This window comes from Helianthus annuus, chromosome 11 (genome assembly GCF_002127325.2).
Source record: "Helianthus annuus cultivar XRQ/B chromosome 11, HanXRQr2.0-SUNRISE, whole genome shotgun sequence".
Lineage (NCBI taxonomy): Eukaryota > Viridiplantae > Streptophyta > Magnoliopsida > Asterales > Asteraceae > Helianthus > Helianthus annuus.
Genome location: NC_035443.2, coordinates 125528551 through 125548064, shown reverse-complemented (window position 1 = coordinate 125548064; position 19514 = coordinate 125528551). Strand labels below are relative to the sequence as shown.

General features: G+C 36.0%; 1 protein-coding gene and 1 long non-coding RNA gene across 5 annotated transcripts; one reads left to right on the top strand and one right to left on the bottom strand.

Moving 5' to 3' along the window:
- Positions 1–2251: 2251 nt before the first annotated feature.
- LOC118484068 (putative F-box protein At3g16210) lies at positions 2252–2845 on the top strand. The gene has a single exon (XM_035979957.1). It carries the CDS (start codon positions 2252–2254, stop codon positions 2843–2845), a length of 594 nt encoding a protein of 197 aa, XP_035835850.1.
- A 5973-nt stretch (positions 2846–8818) lies between these two features.
- On the bottom strand, positions 8819–10210 carry LOC110889797. Of its 4 annotated transcripts, none has more exons than XR_002563973.2 (3): positions 9958–10208; positions 9387–9504; positions 8819–9239 (listed from the first exon to the last, which is right to left on the bottom strand). It is a non-coding gene; the product is annotated as an uncharacterized LOC110889797 (long non-coding RNA). The 4 variants fall into 4 exon arrangements; XR_004873135.1 differs by having other exon boundaries at positions 8819–9091; XR_004873136.1 differs by having other exon boundaries at positions 9098–9239; positions 9324–9504; positions 9958–10210.
- Between the last annotated feature and the right edge of the window lie 9304 nt (positions 10211–19514).

Genomic DNA, 19514 nt, shown 5'->3' with positions numbered 1-19514 from the left:
CATCTCAACTGAGCTGTTCCGTTTACTCATGTATTAATAAAGGGACTCTGCTGCTGGTACGATTATACATTAGTCCATACGGTTCTGCTGCTGCTACTATTATACATTACTACATACGGTTTACTCGTACTGTTATGCTGATGCATATTTACGATTGCCACTTCACCTGTTTGACCATTATGTAAGACCATCTCAACATAACAGTTTTGGTTATTTTGGCTTCAAAAATTGTTGTCTTAAACATGAATATGGTGGTGATTATATAAACAGGTCAGAATTTGACAAGCAAGAAAAAAAAATATCAGATAACGCGATCACGCCTCGCATCGCATGCCAAAATGCAACAACGTTTTAATAACCGCTTTTCGAAGCGGCAACATATAGCCTTTCAAACCGTTTAAGCACTTCACCTGCGTTGTATAACATCCTCACACCAGCATCACTAATTACCCCTAAACCGTCATAAAATTAGAACTTCAAATAAAAAAAACACCAAAAATTATTCAACCGCTAAAACCGCCCGCTTCCAAACCACCCTCCTTGCACATTCAAACAAATATCAACCGACATCACTAATTAACCCTATCATGTCATAAAAAAACAAGTTCACCTAAAAAAAAGTCCAAAAAATTGTCAACCGGTATTAACCCCCGCTTCGCATCGGTTCAAAAAACTTCAAAACTGCATTCACCTTCAACTGCGGGCAAATAAAACTTAATCGGTATTCCTATTCATACCGTTCGATACTACATTGAAATTCACTTGCAGTCAAATCAAACTTACACTTAAATACATAATTTATCTTTTATAATAAATACTAAATACTAAATAACTACATCCTCCCCATAAACCCCCCTGTAAAAAACACGTGCTTCTCCTTCAACCTAACCTATGTTATAATCTACACCTGAATTCACAAACTGAAGCCCACCCTTAACCCCATTCAATATTTCGTCCATTCATATCGCCCCATTCAATTGTTTTGTACGCTACTCAGGGAAAATCATCCCAATCATCGCAACATTCAATTGTTTCATATTTCATCCTTCATTGATCACTGACGATTCAAACCCAAAATTAAAGGCCACTCAGTAATTGACGCAACTAATTTAATTGCCACCATCGTTTGGAAACCCCCAATTATTTAACATGGAGCCCTCACATCAATTGTCTGCTCATTCCCGATTTCAATTCCATATTCTCAGGTTTCATTGCCCAATTTTCTTATACCACTTCTTTGGGAATTCAAACAAACACGTTCTAACTTTCTGAATTATGAACAGGTCCGTGCAGGATTCTCGCTTCACACTGCGGCGTCCGGAATCCCCGTTTATCAGGTCACAATTTTCTCCTTTTTCCTTCCCTGCAAACTCATGACTTCATTTACCCGCTGCTTTCGCTTAATTTTAACAAAAACCGTACTTACTGGTTACACCAAAAAATGCATAAAAAACACTGACCCAGACCGTAAAATGCATAAAACACGTCTGAACCGGACTGTAAATATCTCTAATTTCAGTATATACGGTTCACTCAAGATGTCAAACATATAGTGCATAGGTCTAAAATAGTCAACTACCGCTTAACTTACTATTGTCTCTTTGATATTTCATTAACATTTATTTACCACATCTTACAACAACGTAAAAAAAATATAACTCATTTCTGACTTTGTTAAAAATGATGATGGTTGACCACCATATGCTTCAAACTTCAAACCCAACTTAATTCTCAATTTAACTTGTATAAATTTCATGGTTTTGTCTTTGATTTCCAAAATATATGCTTTCAATGTCAACTGACTCATATATTATTGTCATACCTGATAACGAAATTAAATTTTGGAGTGGGAGGGTTTTCTATGGAGAATTACAATGTTCTTTACAACAAATTATGACACCATAACTTTCTTTCTCACTTCTAATCTGTTGGGTTTTAAGAATTCCTAAACTTGTCAGACATTACGTTTTATTCGCAACTTGCTTGCGTATTTATACGACCTCCTCCCACTGATAACTACTTTGCTATCCTACTTTTCTACCCAGCCATGTCTTTAGGTGTTGAAGTCATTGTTTTTGGAATACTAACACGACTACCAGCCAAGCAAGCCACCAGGTGTAAGATTGTCTGCAAGGACTGGGGTGCATTACTATCGACGCGGGCATTCGAAACATCACATTGCTCCCGCTCGCTACTTCCATGTAATCAAAAAACAGTGTTAACCCGCCTATTGGTTTGCTCCGTTTACCCAATGGACTTTAAAACTGGTGATTATGGGACCCCGACTAACATTCAATTCCCATTTCCACCCGGTCTAAAGGGCATCTCAACACTAGCCCACCTGGATGGTTTGCTTTGTATAAGTTTACAACTGACCAATGACTTAGTGCTATGGAACCCAACCACAACCAAGTACAAGCTTCTTTCCACCCCCACCGGCCAAGGACTCTATAATAACGTCAATGATGCGGTTGGTCTATACAAAGGGCCGGCGGACGACTACAACGTATTGCATATAAAGAGAACAACAGGTGTGACTACAGCACATATCTACTCCAGGCGTTTGGGAACCTGGAGACAAATACCTTTCGACACAAAACCCGAATATGCAACACGTATGTTCATTTGGTCACATGGGACTTTATGTGGAAACACTTTGTACTTCACAATCACAGAAGAATGGGATGTGTTTATAAACGTCGTAATTGCATTCAATACAATCACCGAGAAGATTATCGAGATACCATTCCCCCCAATTCCACCGACATCCGTTTATGAGGGGGTTTTGGCAAATGTACAAGACTCATTACAAATGCTTCTAATGACTACAAGTGGCGGGACTTAAAAGAAAGCCGACTTATGGACACTCAACGGCGATCGCTGGGATAACCTCTTCTCAACACCACCAGTGACTCGCATACCATTCTCAACATGGGTGACATTCACACACTTCATGACAAACGGAACGTGGTATCTTATGAGTGGCCCGATAAAGCTCTATGAATTCGCAACAGAAAACAACCCGTTGGACCGTTTCTACGCAGGGAACTGGTTTCAAGGAGACATAGGGGCAATCTTCACTGAAACGCTTGTGTCGCCAACTCATTTAAATTAGCCCGCACATCATCAAAACCGTTTTTCTTTTCCCCACATGCTAATACATCTGATTATTCAGATGTATGAATATCCAACATTGGTACCAATAAACATTCTGAATTATTATTTACATTCCGTTAATTAATGTTCACAATGAATTGATGAGTGATGGACTCAATAATATTCTATCTACTTTACTTTCCAACCTCTCTTATCTGTATACGTCTTTCACTTTTAAAGTATGCATACTAAAACTGATTTCCTACAACCCAATAAATCAATAAACTAACACTCGCATGTGACTTGTGTTTGAAAATATTTATTTAAAAATTACAAAAACTAAATGCCATTGACGGATTGCGGTGCTGCAGAATCTTGTTTCTTAAGAGGACAACACTGATTAAATAACTGCTAAACTTTATTTAACTACAATACAAAATTAAAAACTCCCAAATTTCAGGACATCCATCAACCCCAAATATTTAATGCTTTCAAAATTGGACAACAATCTTTTAATATTTACATTTACGACATTTGTTATGGAGATACGCCAATCATGACTCGCATTTATGTACATTGGTTCGTTTGGACTTTACCACAATATGGTGGACTGTAATGCCCTTACTATTGTTTTCGACTAACGAAACCAGTGGATTATTTTCGTCTAAAACAAAACGGAAATGGGTCATTTTATTACGGATCCTAACTGTTACGTCTGGCCAGTTACGATGAACATCATGCCCTCAATTGCTAACAACGATTACACTCTTTTCCAGGAACCCACGAACAATGGAGGGAACAACTAACCAACCGCAGACAACACACCCCGGTACGTCAACAGCACCAACAAAATTTCAAAACATATTACACACAATTTATTCCTATGCCACATTTTAACGCTCATAAAACGCACGTCACAATGCAATAGAAACGGCCCCAGCAGTCAAGCAAAATAACAAAAGGAAAACACCATCTGTAACGAAACCATCGCCCAGGGAGTCTGACCCGCAAGCGGATTCCCCAACAAAGCACGTTAAAACAACCCCATCAGGTACTCCAAAACATATTCAACTATTACAAATCAATTGCGTTAACATTGTCAGCATCATTTTCATTAACAAACAAAATCACATTTCCGCAACGTCCATGAACCACACAACAAACCAGCCAAACACGAACCAGGGAGCTATTGCTACAACCTCTGAAGCGGAAAACAAACGCGTTCACCAGGAAAAAAACAAAGACGATTGGGAAGATGATGAATGGTGGTCAACCAATATACAGGAGATCATCGACGCATGCACACCTCCTAACACCAAATGAACTGCCTCTATATGAATACGTCCTAATGGTTTTAAGACGTGTCTTTTAAGTCAATGTTCAATAACTCAATGATGTTTTCCTTCTTAAGACCTGTGTTTTCAATTTCAAATAATTTCAAATAATCACCTCTTTGACCACCACATCCACCTAGATTGTTCTATTAAAAAAATTAACAAACCTTTCTATAACAGCAAAAACAACCTGACATAATATGACGTCTTTACAATTTCCAAATATGATGTCTTTTACCACCACCTCCTAACTTCAGTGTTGTATAAAAAAAACCAACCTTATGCGAAACTTTCTTAACACTCACACAACCCTTTAAACCTTAACCGTCTCGACTTGCTGATATATTTATGCCCGATATTATCGACTCCGCCGCAACGCGCGGGTCTCCCACTAGTTATATAACAAAGTCCATAATCTTATAATTAGGTAATTAGTAGGTTGTTTATGGTAAGTGGATGGAAAAAAGAATGATTAGACTAATTAAGTATAGAAAATTAAATTAGTAGAATTACTAACAATATATATATATATGTATTATTTATTTTATGTCTAATATATTTACTATAACATATACATGTTCTAAGGTGAAAAGTGGAATTTTGGTTTGGTTTTTGAGAATTATGTAAAATAGATGCAAAATGTTCACGCTAGTAGGTAAATAGTTGAATTTGCATCCTAATTATTACAAGTGCCTACCTTAACACAAGATCACTCAAACATTTGGTTAGTTTGGTGTCTTGGTTTGGTTTTAGAGAATTAGCCCAAATGGGTCAAAACAAATGCGTGAACATGAACTAGAAGTAAAAGACATGAATGTAAAAGCATAATGTAAACGTTAGAAGTTAGGTACAACATGAATGTAAATTGTTAGAAGTTAGACAAGAGATGAATGTAAAAGTATAATGCAAATGTTAGAACTTAGCTACGACATGAATGTAAATTGTTAGAAGTTAGACAAGACATGAATGTAAACGTATAATGTAAATGTTAGAAGTTAGGTACGACATAAATGTAAATTGTTAGCGGTTAGTGTATTCGTTTAGTCATAAAGAGTTAGACGATATTAATTAGGCATTTTAATAATTGATCATGGTTAGTAATGTAAGATGGAAATGACACAATTAAAAATAAAAAAAAAACCATGTAAAAGAAAACCCAAGATTGGTCCTTATTTTGGTGATGCACCATGTTTGTTTACCATGGTAAACATGGTGACATTCCATAAGGATTTTTCCAATATTGGGAAGTATGAAAACATAAAAAAATAAGAAGAATCGAAGAAGGTGAAAGGAGATGGAACTCACTTTCAAGAGGAAGGAAGAATTCTTTGAGAAATGGCAAAGAAAAGTGGTGGAATGAGTGTAGTATTTACAGGTGAGAGATTAGGGTTTAAGGTGGTGAAATATATATGGAAAGTTGAAAATTGGCCCATTTGTATAATTTCAATTTTTGGGCCTAATGTTATGGGCTTGTTTGATTTATGTATTTTTTTAGTTTCTAACATAATTTATAGATTGATTGGGTCTTGAATATCGAATTTACACAATATAAGTCGGTTTTCGAATGATATAAACGTGTTTTAATCGGTTTTTCGAGTATCAAGCGTCAATTTGTAACTAAGAATCGAGAATCGTGCATAACATAGCGCTCAAAATGTGAATTGTGATTACAAGTTCGCACATGAATATGATTAAAATAATTGTGTTTTCATTATGATCAATCGTCTCGGATTACAAGTCGGAACGAATATGGAATACAACAAGAATGCAAGTGTCTAAAATGGAAAGTACAACAATTCTTGCTAAATTGGGAAGGTACAAATATACGAAGCGTTACATCTCACACCTACCTCTCCTCTCTCAATCTATTACGAGTTGTTCAAGCTGTTACAAGTTGTTATCGATGTTGATGATCTAGTGTGGATCTTATTTCAGTTGTTGATCCTTCTTGTGGATCTGTTGTTGCTATAGATCTTGTGGATCTCTGTATTTGATTGTATCGTTTTTAATAATCATCTGATAATCATCAGATGATTATTTTTTGTATTGTTCATATTACTGGAGGTTGGGTGTTTTTAGGTTGCTAAATAATAAAAGTTTTCCGTCACGTTTTATCACTACATCCGGTGTTGTTGTTACTTTTATTTTGATCTGTGTTGTGTATACCAATTTTACAGGGTGTGTGAACTTTCTGGTGATGTATGTTTACATGTTGTTTCCAGCCTGCTGGAACATATGTATCCTGGTGTTTATTGAATGAATTTTTCCTTTCAAAAAAAGTCTAATGATATAACAAGTGTAAATGCGTGAAATCTAAAAGGAATGATACTTGCGTCTATTTTACTACAAGGTTTTATTTGTAGCATTAGGCCGTGTAGTGTATTAGCATAATAAAGTTAGTGGGCTTCTTTTATATTAGGGTTTATTGTTTGGCCCGCTTAACTAGTAACCCTAAATAGTTTCTCTATATGTAGTTTTAGTCTACTTTGTTTTATGTATTCAATTTTCATCATAATAAAACCTTAGCCGTTCTTTTCCTCTATACATGTTTATTTAACATGGTATCAAAGCTGATTCAATCCATGCTTTATTGATTTGATGATAGAAGTATACGATGTTGAAAATCTTCATCAAGATTTTTTTTGGGTGATAAATGTTCGGCCGCAGTTCTAATCGTGACACCATCCAATTAATCAAAAGTTTGCTCGCTTGATATAGTATTTGTTTCGTTGATTATGGTGAAGACTTTTTTAATATTCTTCCGACTATAAGCAAAAGTTTGGTGGGTTATGGTCCGTAAGTATTAAGTTAGTGAAGTAGTGATTTTAAGTTGATGAGTATTATTGTTGACAGAACATTAAGGGTTCGTGATTTTGGGTTTGAAGTTTGGTTCGTAATTTTTTAGTTCGTATTGGTATATGCGTTTACTTCCGCTGTTAGATTTGTAGTTGTTGCTTACTTCGTTTTTTGGACTTGACTGGTTATTCGATTAAAGACCGCTATTATCTTGTTTCGGTTTTGTTCTTGTGGTTGGGCGAAGACTTAGTTCTCGATTTAGCGTTTCACCAGTTTGGGTGAAAAGTTGTTTTTTGGAGAAAATTTTGTTTGGCGAAAAGTTATTTTTTGAAGAAAAGCCTGGTTATGGTTCAACTTGACCAGTTTGATTTCTCAGAATTCGATTTGATTTATTGTGTCGCTATTCTCGTTTGGGTTTCTATTATTTACAACATGGACGATTATCTTCCATCTACCCATGTTTTTAAAGTTGCTTCAGATCCTCGAGTTTATGAGCAATTCCTGGCCATGTTCCATTCAAGCATGTTGTCATCTAGTACCTCAGGTATTTCTGCATCCATCTGGATTTTAGATTCTGGAGCATCTCATCATATGTCACCTTACTTGTCGTCATTTTTCTCTATGAACTCTGGTTCACATGCGTCTGTTATGTCTGCTAGTGGTACGTCAATCAAGTAGAGGGTGTTGGATCTGTTGTTACTCGTCATATTTCTCTTAATAATGTTTAGTATATTCCTAATCTTGCTTTAAACCTTGTTTTGGTTAGTCAGTTGTGCAAATCTGGTCATTGGGTGTTCTTTTCTGATTCTGTTTATTGCGTACTGCATCCATGTTCTATGAGGGTGATTGGGACCTGTCGTTGGCTAGGTGAACTTTATGTCTTGGATGAACTCAAACAAATTGATGTAGCTGCTTCTAGTGTTGACTTGTCTTCCTTTCGATTAAGTCGCTCATCTCCTAATTTCTGTGTTTGGCATTCTCGTTCGGGACATGTGTCAGCACCTCGTTTAAAGTTTTTGGTTTCTATAGGTTCTTAAGGTCAATTGAACACTTGCTAAATTCTGATTGTAGTAGTTGCAAACTTGCTACATTCTCTGCTTTGCCTTTTGAAAAAAGTATCTCTCGTTCTACCGCTCCTTTTGATAAAGTGCTTCTGGTTTGACCAAGGGGGCGAATATACCTCAAATGCTTTTAGCCAGTTATTCTTGCATCAGATGGTACAAGACGGGTCAATTACAAAAAGGGCAAACGGGTCGGTTCGGGTCGGTTCGGGTCGGGTCATGGGTCAGAACGGGTTCGGGTTAAAACGGGTTCAGGTCAAAACGGGTCAATTACAAAAAGGGTTGTTTGGTTCGGGTCGAAATGGGTTCGGGTCAGAACAGGTTCAGGTTAGAATGGGTTCGGGTTGAAACAGTCCGAGCAGAACAGGTTGGTTAAAAATTGCTTTCTTTAAAAAAAAGAGAGATTGTACATCAAGGGGAAATTTTTTCGGGTTCAAACGGGTCCGGTCAGAACGGGTTTCGGGTCAGGTTTTTTTTATGATGATGATGACTAATATGCACTAATTATTCATATACTAATGGCCATCTTTAAATGCCAATCACTCAACAACAGAAAATATTATATGAAAATTTGTTAAAATGGTAACACAAGCTGATATCCTCTAAATCTATTACTAAACATACATCTTTCAAAGTTGATATGAACTTGCAAAGAGGCCAAGAGTCCCTCACTAGCCAAAAAACATGATTGAATCTTGCAACATCTAACCTACAGATTAGGCAGCACATGCAAATTGAAATCATTCAATATTGCCAAGTGCCAATCAACAAAGGTAGTCATGCAGTTGTTCGTCACCTGAGCCACTGAACCTCAAATAGAAAACAAAAAAGAATGAACTTTTGGTCATGGTTAAGATAGCGATCAACCTAATGCACAACATATGAACACCAAATAGATGAACAGTGATAGCCCACTCATGCAAGCATTTGTACCACACTTAATCAGGTTCCTCTGTCAAATAAATTAACCACACTTAATCACATAGAACATTGCAGACACTTGGTTACTTTAGTTACAAGAGAAGTTATTTCATACCACTATCAGGAGCATTATTCGATGTTAATAACAAGGCGCTAAAGGTTAAATATAGTGACATACCGGGCCTTTGCACCTTTACAGCCACTAGCTCCCCTGTATGCAAATGAGCTGCAAACGTTTGTCAAGTAATTCACCATACGCACCATGTCCGTGAAGTACCACGACAGTGTGCCACTAACTAAACATTTACAATATACCAAGTTACCAATGACGAATGAGAACACAAGTAGTAAATCTGTATATATTATAATTTATAATTATCCCTCGATAAGATAATCGTCTACTGATTCGAACCATCTCTTTAAACATGAAACATGGTTATTAAAACACAAGCATCCAATTTGAATGAACACAAGTCTAAACAACCATGATTTCTCTGTTTAAAAGAATGACACAAATCATATTATTCAATTCAAACGCTTCAACTATTCACTCAACAAAATTAGATGCCTCAGAACGATCAATCATCAAAATTATATGAGTCAGTAATTCCAACTTTTAGAAACATAATTCCTCATTGGCAACAAAAAAATTATTAGAAAACACATCAAAAAAATGTAATCGCAATAAACGGCTTTGTGAATAAATGAACAATCGTTCACAGGTTCAATTGTTCAGTCAAAGATGATACCTTCACTGGAAAAGGATGATTAATCGGAGATGTCGTCACTGATGAAGTGATGATGTTCAGTCGTTCAGACGACGGAGGGTGGGGGTTTGTGGCGGAGGAGATGGCAGAGACGGTGGGGGGTTTGTGGCAGAGGAGACGACAAAGAGGGTGAAGATTGGGGTGTCGCTGATGAGTGATGAATTGATTACGTTAAGTGTTCTATTGTTCACTAACCCATAGTTGATACCTAAAGAGCCCTAAAGAACCGTTCCTTCAAAATTCTCAACCCGTATTAACCGATAGATACCTTCTTTGTTTTTCAATTAACCCATTTCAACCCTTTAACTTAAATTACTTTACCTAAACCCACCCATAGTATCTTATAAATAACCCAAAATGACCCATATCAAAGACTTTGGGTCAGAACTGTACCCCCTACAATACACCAATCATCTTGTACCGACACCCTTCAGCAGAATGGTATTGTTGAAAGGAAATACCGTCATCTTATGGAAACTGCTTGTTTCATTTCTTCTCTCTGCCGATGTTTCGAGTGTTTTTTGGGGAGAAGCACTCCTACCTGCTTAATATGTGATTAGTCGGATCCCTACTGCTCATAATTCTGGGATGTCTCCTTTTGAGAAACTATATGGCAAGCTCCCAGATTACGATGAATTATGCTTTTTTGGATGTACTTATTTTGTTCTTCGTCCTCATGTTGAAAGAGACAAAATATCAAATAGGTCAGCATTATGTGTATTCTTGGGTTATGCCAGTGGCTCGAAAGGTTATGGCACTGCACAAAAAGGATATCGTTGTTTTGATCCGGTAACTAAGAAGTTGTATGTGTTGAGACATGTTATCTTCCTCGAGCATATTCTTTTCTATTCGATTCCATCCAAATCACATGATGTATCAAAGTCAGAACTTCTGAAAATTGACCCATTCACTTATGATATTGATGCGTTAACATCGTCTAATGTTCTGCTACATCTGTAGAACTTAATGAGCCAGTTATATCCGATGTGACTGTTCAAGACACCCATATATGACCAGACATAGCTTTAGGTCCGACTATACCTGAGACTATTCCTTCGTCTGTTTACACAGCTCCACCTCTGAGGAGGTCCACTCGTCAATGTAAGTCCACCAAGCTACCAGATTTTGCCTACTTTACTTACTCAGCTTCGTTTGCATCCTTTATTGCAAATATACATCAGATATCTGAACCCGAATCATATAGTATAGAGAGGCTGTCTCTAATCCTCTTTGGCAGAATGCTATGGCTGAAGAGCTCACAGCTCTTCATCAGACATGAACATGGGATTTGGTTCCGCTACCAGCTGGTAAACATGCAATTGGTTGTCATTGGGTATATAAGATTAAAATGAAGTCGGGTGGGTCTGTTGAGCGATATAAGGCCAGACTTGTAGCAAAAGGATATTCACAAAAGTATGGTATGGATTATGAGGAGACATTTGCCTCGGTGGCAAAAATAACTACAGTTCGTACTCTCATCGCTATTACATCTGTTCATCAGTGGAGGATTTGTCAAATGGATGTCAAGAATGCCTTTCTGAATGGTGATCTCCATGAGGAGATTTACATGATTCCTCCCCCAGGAATTGCTCATCAGCTCGGTGAAGTCTGTCGACTTTGGAAAGCTCTATATGGTCTCAAACAGGCCCCCGTGCTTGGTTTGAGAAGTTCTCTAGAGTGATTACTTCCCTTGGTTTTGTTCCTAGCAATCATTGTCACACCCCAACCAATGGCGGAAACATCGGGATGAGACAAAGTGTGAAGATTGCAAGAGACTTCATAACGCTATTTGTGACAATATTTAATAAACCGATTTCATTTCATAAAGTAAATTGTCAACATTACAAGAAATTAAAATACATCAAGTTCTAAGAAATACATAACAACATAAGCAAAATTGATACAACATTTTAAACCTAAACGTCTATATGTGTATCTAGGCATCAACGCTACTTCTTTTCATAGCATCGTCATCATCAACCTGTAACATGTTTAAAATACAATTCAATGCAAAAGCAAAGGCGAGTATACAAGTTTAAGCATAAGTATAAGTATAAGTATAAAAGTTTAAAACGAATCCACATGACAACTTAGTTTATACGAGATCAACCTAACGTGGCATGCAATATTTCTAGCCAACCTCTGTTTACGCAAGAAAGTTTAATTAATTCAACATGACCCAAGTTTAATGGGGGCGGTGCGTTACTCCTATAGCGCTATACATGTCGAAGGGAGGCTCGTGAGAGCTAATGACTAAAACATATCACATAAGTATGGTCCACGTAAGCATCAAGTATCATAACATAGTATTCATGTATAAGGATTGTTTTGTGCATTGCATAAAGAATAAGTTTAAGTGTAGTTTAATAGTAAAACATGTTACACCCCAAAAAGTGGTAAACATAAAACGGGGGTTGCGAGTATACTCACAAATTTGCATATGCTTTCCGATTATCCAAGTGTTGACGAACGTAAGAGATTAGGAGGAAGGAACACCGAAGTCTCGAGTTTATGAGTGGTTGCGATTGCGACTCCTAGTGAAATAACACACAAGTAAAGATTGGAGGATCCAAGAGAACGAACGAGAGCGTTTATCCTAGATATGAAGTACCACAAGAGAGGCGATCACTATAAGTTTTAAAATAGATGCTCTAATATTTGCATACTAGTTATTTAGATATTAAACTTTACCTTATATTATCATTTAATGTTATAAACGGGGTTAAAATAACTTGCTAGGTATTTAGGTTAATAATGAATTTAGAGGTTTTTTTTTGTAAAAAGGATGAATTAATAAAATAAAAGATAGGTGGTAATTATGTAAGTTAAAAGAAATAAGTACAGGTGTTTTATGCATTAAAAGAAAATTGAAAGATGGTTAATTGATTTGAGGATTTATAAAAGAAAGGAAAATTAGAAACAATATACTAATTTAAATTATATATTAGTATTATTAGAAGAATGGACATGTCCATAGAAATGATAATATATTACTGTTTGTCATCTTCTTTTTCTTTATTAAAAAACCTATCCATAAATAAAAGGAATCCATTAATTTTATTTCACTCAAGATTAATTTGATAATAATAAGATTCAACAACAGTTATAATATATATGTCAAACAAAAAAACAATAACTAGAATCACATGAAAGGAATTGTTAGGAGGTGTGTATACCGAACAAGATGACTCCGGCGAGAGTGTGAGTTCCGACATACGACTTCGGTCGGCACCGGTGAGTCCCTCCGATGTATGTGCGTTCTCCAATCTTCTGGCGAGTTCGGTATCGTCCTTAAAGCGAGATGTGTTATGTTTTGATTTTTGTTTCCTTTATACAATAATAATTGTCATCATCTTCTACTGTAAAAATGGTATGATGAACAGATAAACTCAAGAACAACAACAAAATAGCGACAAAACAATGACAAAACTTTTATTATTTACCCAAACCAGAAAAACTCCCACCAGAAACCCTAGATCTCACCAATAGTGAGATCTTTAACAAATACAAGAAAAGATATGATCAACTGATGAATATCAGTTGATCTATACAAACAATACAACAGGATCTCACAAGAGATCAAACAATAAACCACAGATCACAAACAATCTGTAACAAAGAACTCAAACCCTAATCGCCCTGATAGCTTGATGAGAGAGAGAAGAAGATTCCGGAACAACTGAACTATCCAACTGTTGAACACGCTTATATATTAAGCCATCAACAACTTTTCATCAAAGCCCTTCAAGTTATATCAACATATCAGTTTATAACAAAATGTTCCACTTACACCCCTTGAACAACATAACCTGCACACAACCTTCACAATAGTTGTTACACGGTTAAAACAAACCAAACCACTTTATTAAGAACATTATGTAGCAACATGAATTAACCATATTGCCATAAATTATTTAAACATGCCCCCATAATTCATGGTGCGAACATGTTATAAAGACCCAGTTTTTCACAAAGAGTTTGATGTTGATTAGCATTCAAACCCTTTGTAAAAACATCAGCCACCTGCAAATCTGTACTAATCTTTTCAGGATCTATAATTCCTGCTGCTATTTTTTCTCTCAAAAAATGCAAGTCCAATTCAAAATGCTTAGTTCGTTCATGAAACACAGGATTTTGGGATATTGAAATAGCAGACTTACTATCACAGTACAGTTTAACAGGCAATTGACAAATAATTTTCAACTCAGATAAAACATTTCTAATCCACATTATCTCACAGGTAGCTGAGCACATTGCTCTATACTCAGTTTCCGCAGTTGACCTAGACACAACACTTTGTTTCTTGCTTTTCCAAGAAACAAGTGTTCCTCCCAGAAATATACCAAAACAAGTAACAGACCTTCTGGTCTTAAGACACTTACCCCAATCTGAGTCCACAAACCCAGAAATCTTTAAGTCACTGGACCTTTTAAAGCTAATTCCCTTTCCAGGAGAAAGCTTTAAATATCTCAGCAACCTTAAAGCAATATCAAGATGAGCCTGACAAGGACTATGCATATATTGGCTCAAAAACTGTACCGTATAACTGATATCTGGTCTGGTTAAAGACAGATATAACAGTTTACCCACTAACCTTTGAAAACCATTTATATTTTCTAGAACAGTGGTATTTTTATCACACTTACTTGAAACTAAAAAACTTTGTTCAATTGGTGTTGTGACTGGCTTACAACCCAACAATCCAAACTCATGCAATAATTCAAGACAATATTTTCTCTGTGACAAACAAATGCAATCAGCAGAATACAACACTTCAATTCCTAAAAAATACCTAAGCAACCCAAGATCTTTGATTCGAAAACTTTCTCTTAAATTTGTTTTAACCTTTTCAATCTCAATTTTATCATTTCCTGTTATCACTATATCATCTACATACACAAGCAGAATAATAAGCACATTCTGTTTAGACATCACAAACAAAGAGTAATCACAAACACTTTGAACAAAACCCATAGAAGTTAACACAGTTATTAACTTTTCATTCCACTGCCTTGGGGCTTGTTTAAGCCCATACAAAGATTTTACCAATTTGCACACCTTATTATCATTTGAACTATAACCCTGAGGTTGAGTCATATATACATCCTCACATAATGTTCCATACAAGAAAGCATTATTAACGTCCATTTGATAAAGAGGCCAATTATTATTCACAGCAAGTTTTAACACAACTCTAACAGTTACCATTTTGACAACCGGTGAAAAAGTTTCACCAAAGTCAATGCCCTCTCTCTAATTAAAGCCCTTAGCCACTAACCTGGCTTTATATCTCTCAACCTCACCATTTGCTTTGTATTTAATCTTGTATACCCATTTACACCCTATAGGCTTTCAGCCTTTTGGGAGATCTACCAAAACCCAAGTGTTATTCCTATACAAAGCTTCCATCTCACTGTTCATAGCTTCTACCCACTTATCATCACTAGAAGCCTCATTATAACATGTTGGTTCTAAAGTTTTATTCAAAGAAGCAACAAAACATTTATTTTCATATGACAGATTAGAATAGTTTATGACCTTTTCTATACCATATTTAACTCTACCCTCAACAACATAATCATCAAATCTTCTAGGCATAGCAATATTCCTGGAAGACTTTCTAACATTTACATTGCCCTCAGATTGGTCATGATCAACATCAGACCTCATGGTGTCCTCTGCCCTCTCATTCAATCCCAGTCTACTACTGCTCACCTGTTCAGTGTGTTGAGCCACCTCAACTCCTGAATCAGGGGCTGATGTAGAGGGAAACAATGGTTGCTGATCATCACCATGAAGATCTTATGCACCATTAGTACCCTCTTCATCATTGGGCGTGTTAGAAACTTCAGGTATACCAACATCAAAGAAATTTGCATGATTCAATTGTTTATCAATCACTGACTCTTGATTATCTAACATTTTTACTTTAAAAGGATATACATTCTCATAGAACTTTACATCTCTTGAGAAAAAAATTTTCTTACTATCTAAACTCCACAACTTATACCCTTTTTTAAAGTTAGAATAACCAATAAACACACATTTTTCAGCATTATATGAAAACTTATCAGAATCATGCAAAATTGTACTAAAACATAAGAACCCAAAGTTTCTAAGATGTGACAATGAGGGTTTACAATCAAACATCATCTCAAAAGGACTCTTACCACTTAACACATAGGAAGGCAACCTGTTAATAAGATAAACAACAGTCAACACACAATCTGACCAAAATCTTAAAGGTAGGCCACCCTGAAACATCAAGGCTCTAGCAGTATTCAACAAATGCCTATGTTTCCTACATTCTGGTTCTGAGCATCTGATCCATTTTTTTCTCCAACTAAACTTAGCAGTTTAGCAATCTGCTCAGAAGTAAAAGGTAAACCAGAATTCCCAATAGAAGAAGATGCACCATTTACAGAATTGGTTTTATTATTATTAGCCATGTTCACTTTATTTGACTGACTAGACTGACTAGAATTATTACCCCTTCTTCTAAACCCAGGAGGGTACCCAATAATCTCAAAGCATCTATCAACAGTATGCCCTAGCATATTACAATGTGTGCATTTTAAAGAAGAATTAGTACTTCTATTATTTTTCCTTCTTTGATCAACCACCTGATTAGGCTTTGAAACAAAAGACACATTCTGAGGTTTTGACCCACTACTAGACAACCTGTGTGACTCTTCTCTAGAACTTACAGAGAAAGCCACTTTTACAGTAGGTAATGGTTCCCTTGTCAAAAGATTTGTTCTAACTGACTGATAAACATCATCCAGTCCCATTAAAAACTGCATCAACTTTATTAGGGTTGAAAAATCATTATAATCCTTTGCAGCTTGACAAGAACATGTTGGCAGATGAAGCATAGCATCAAACTGCTTCCACATTGTTGTAAGCTTGTTATAATATTCAGCAACAGATGTACCATTTTGAGAAACACAATTAATTTTCTTGTACAAATCATAAACAATTGAACCATCCACTCTGTAAAAAGACTCTTTAAGATCTGTCCAAACCTCAGATGCTAACTTAGAAAAAACCTGACCTAAGTAAAGTTCCTCAGACACAGAATTCAACAACCAAGTAAGAACCACAGATTGCATCTGTCCCACTGACTAGCTAATACAGCATCACTCTCAGAACGCACACATTTACCATCAATAAAACCATATTTATTTTTGGCTTCTAAAGCCAACTTCATAGCATTGGACCATACAGAATAATTTTCTGTGCCTTTTAACTTTATACTAACAATGGTCAAAGCACTAGAATCACTTGGATGCAGATATAATGGATCACTTATATCAAGTTTACTTATTAAAGTCTGAGATGTACTACCAGTATCTCCAGTTTCAACCATTATCAATCAACAGATAACACAACAAAGAAAAACAGATCAAAGAAAGTTATCAAAAAGATAACAGATACAAACACTAAGCAAGCAATGACAGACACAACTACAGGCGAAACTGGGTCAGTGTCAAGATTCCAGGTTCATCACTCAAAGGTGCCTGGACATGTCTTAACCCAGGAGCCACAACCTAAACCAACACAAACAAAACAAACCAAGAAAAAACAATCAAAGGTGCCAGTCCTCACTACCCCGACTTCAACTAACCAATCAACAACAAAAGATAATAAGGAGAGAATGAAACGATCTTACAAATTTTGCGATCCAAGCAGTATGACTCTGTAACCTTCTAGGGTTACAAACCATACAAGAATAGCAAAAAACCAAGAACAATACTGGTCAGTTTGCTTTGAAATCTTCTAGGATTTCAAAGACCAACACAACCTTCGATCAACAAGATCCAGATGATCTAACCCTTTATCTAAGCCCCTTGAATACTCTGGAACACCAGAAACCAACAAATCTGAATAGGCACACTTCCCAAGGTCTTCTCTCTTCTTTGATAATCGGAGGCAAAACCTGAAAGAAACCCTAACACACAGCGGAAGAACAGAAATCAGTAGACAAGAGCTAGATCTAGCTCTGATACCATGTAAAAATGGTATGATGAACAGATAAACTCAAGAACAACAACAAAATAGCGACAAAACAATGACAAAACTTTTATTATTTACCCAAACCAGAAAAACTCCCACCAGAAACCCTAGATCTCACCAATAGTGAGATCTTTAACAAATACAAGAAAAGATATGATCAACTGATGAATATCAGTTGATCTATACAAACAATACAACAGGATCTCACAAGAGATCAAACAATAAACCACAGATCACAAACAATCTGTAACAAAGAACTCAAACACTAATCGCCCTGATAGCTTGATGAGAGAGAGAAGAAGATTCCGGAACAACTGAACTATCCAACTGTTGAACACGCTTATATATTAAGCCATCAACAACTTTTCATCAAAGCCCTTCAAGTTATATCAACATATCTGTTTATAACAAAATGTTCCACTTACACCCCTTGAACAACATAACCTGCACACAACCTTCACAATAGTTGTTACACGGTTAAAACAAACCAAACCACTTTATTAAGAACATTATGTAGCAACATGAATTAACCATATTGCCATAAATTATTTTAACATCTACAATTAAACAATACCCACTGTTTCATATCTTCGATTAATAAAGAAAGAAGTCACCAACTGTTTCTATGTTTTATTTTCTTTCATTCATATTCTTTTTTTTTTTTTTTTTTTTTTGCATCTCCTTCATATTGGAAAGTATATACAGAAACATGAAACACCAATTCCAAAAACATTAGATCAAGTTTAATAAATATTATGTCATCTTTTTGTTATAAAAAGCATATATATAAACTATTAGTATGAGATTCATAATTTTTGTGTTTAAATCATGTATAAGGTCGAATGAAAACAACAGGAGATTAAAGTGAAATGAACGAGAAAGTATACCGATCACGTAAACGAACCGCCGCGGGTTTCTCCGGTCGTCTTCCCGAGCTCCGGCGATGCTTGGTTCCTCCGACGACTCGTTAACGAAGCAGAGTGGTGAGGGAGAGGTATGCGAATGGTTGTAAGGGTGTAGGAGAGTAAAAACCGAGATGAAGGTTTGTAGGATTTGGCTCCGGTTTATAGTCCCATCAATGCGATTCTTTTGGTAAGCATTAAAGTTTTAGTATTGGTCAAAGATGTATGGGGAAATGCATGAGAAGTTGTTTGTGATTGGAATCGAAAAGGAAACGCTGCATCGTATTAATTATCAAAAAAATTGGAAAGTGGAGAAAGGAAATAATGTTATCGACATTACTGTTTTGCGCGGCAAGGTGTTTTCAAAACCAAGACTCAATGTAACGAGAATATGAGATTTGTTTTACATACTTGACTAGTTTTACAAACAAGTCCCTCTTGTTCATATTTCATTTTTTTAAGCCAAGTTCCTTTGATACCTTCAAGTAAATAAATAAATAGTCCCTCAAATTTGACTAACAATTTATTTACCTTAAAACTTTTTCTTTGAAACTCAACCGACCTAACCGGGTTATATTACCATGTTGATAGTTCTAATTGAAATATCAATTACATAAATTA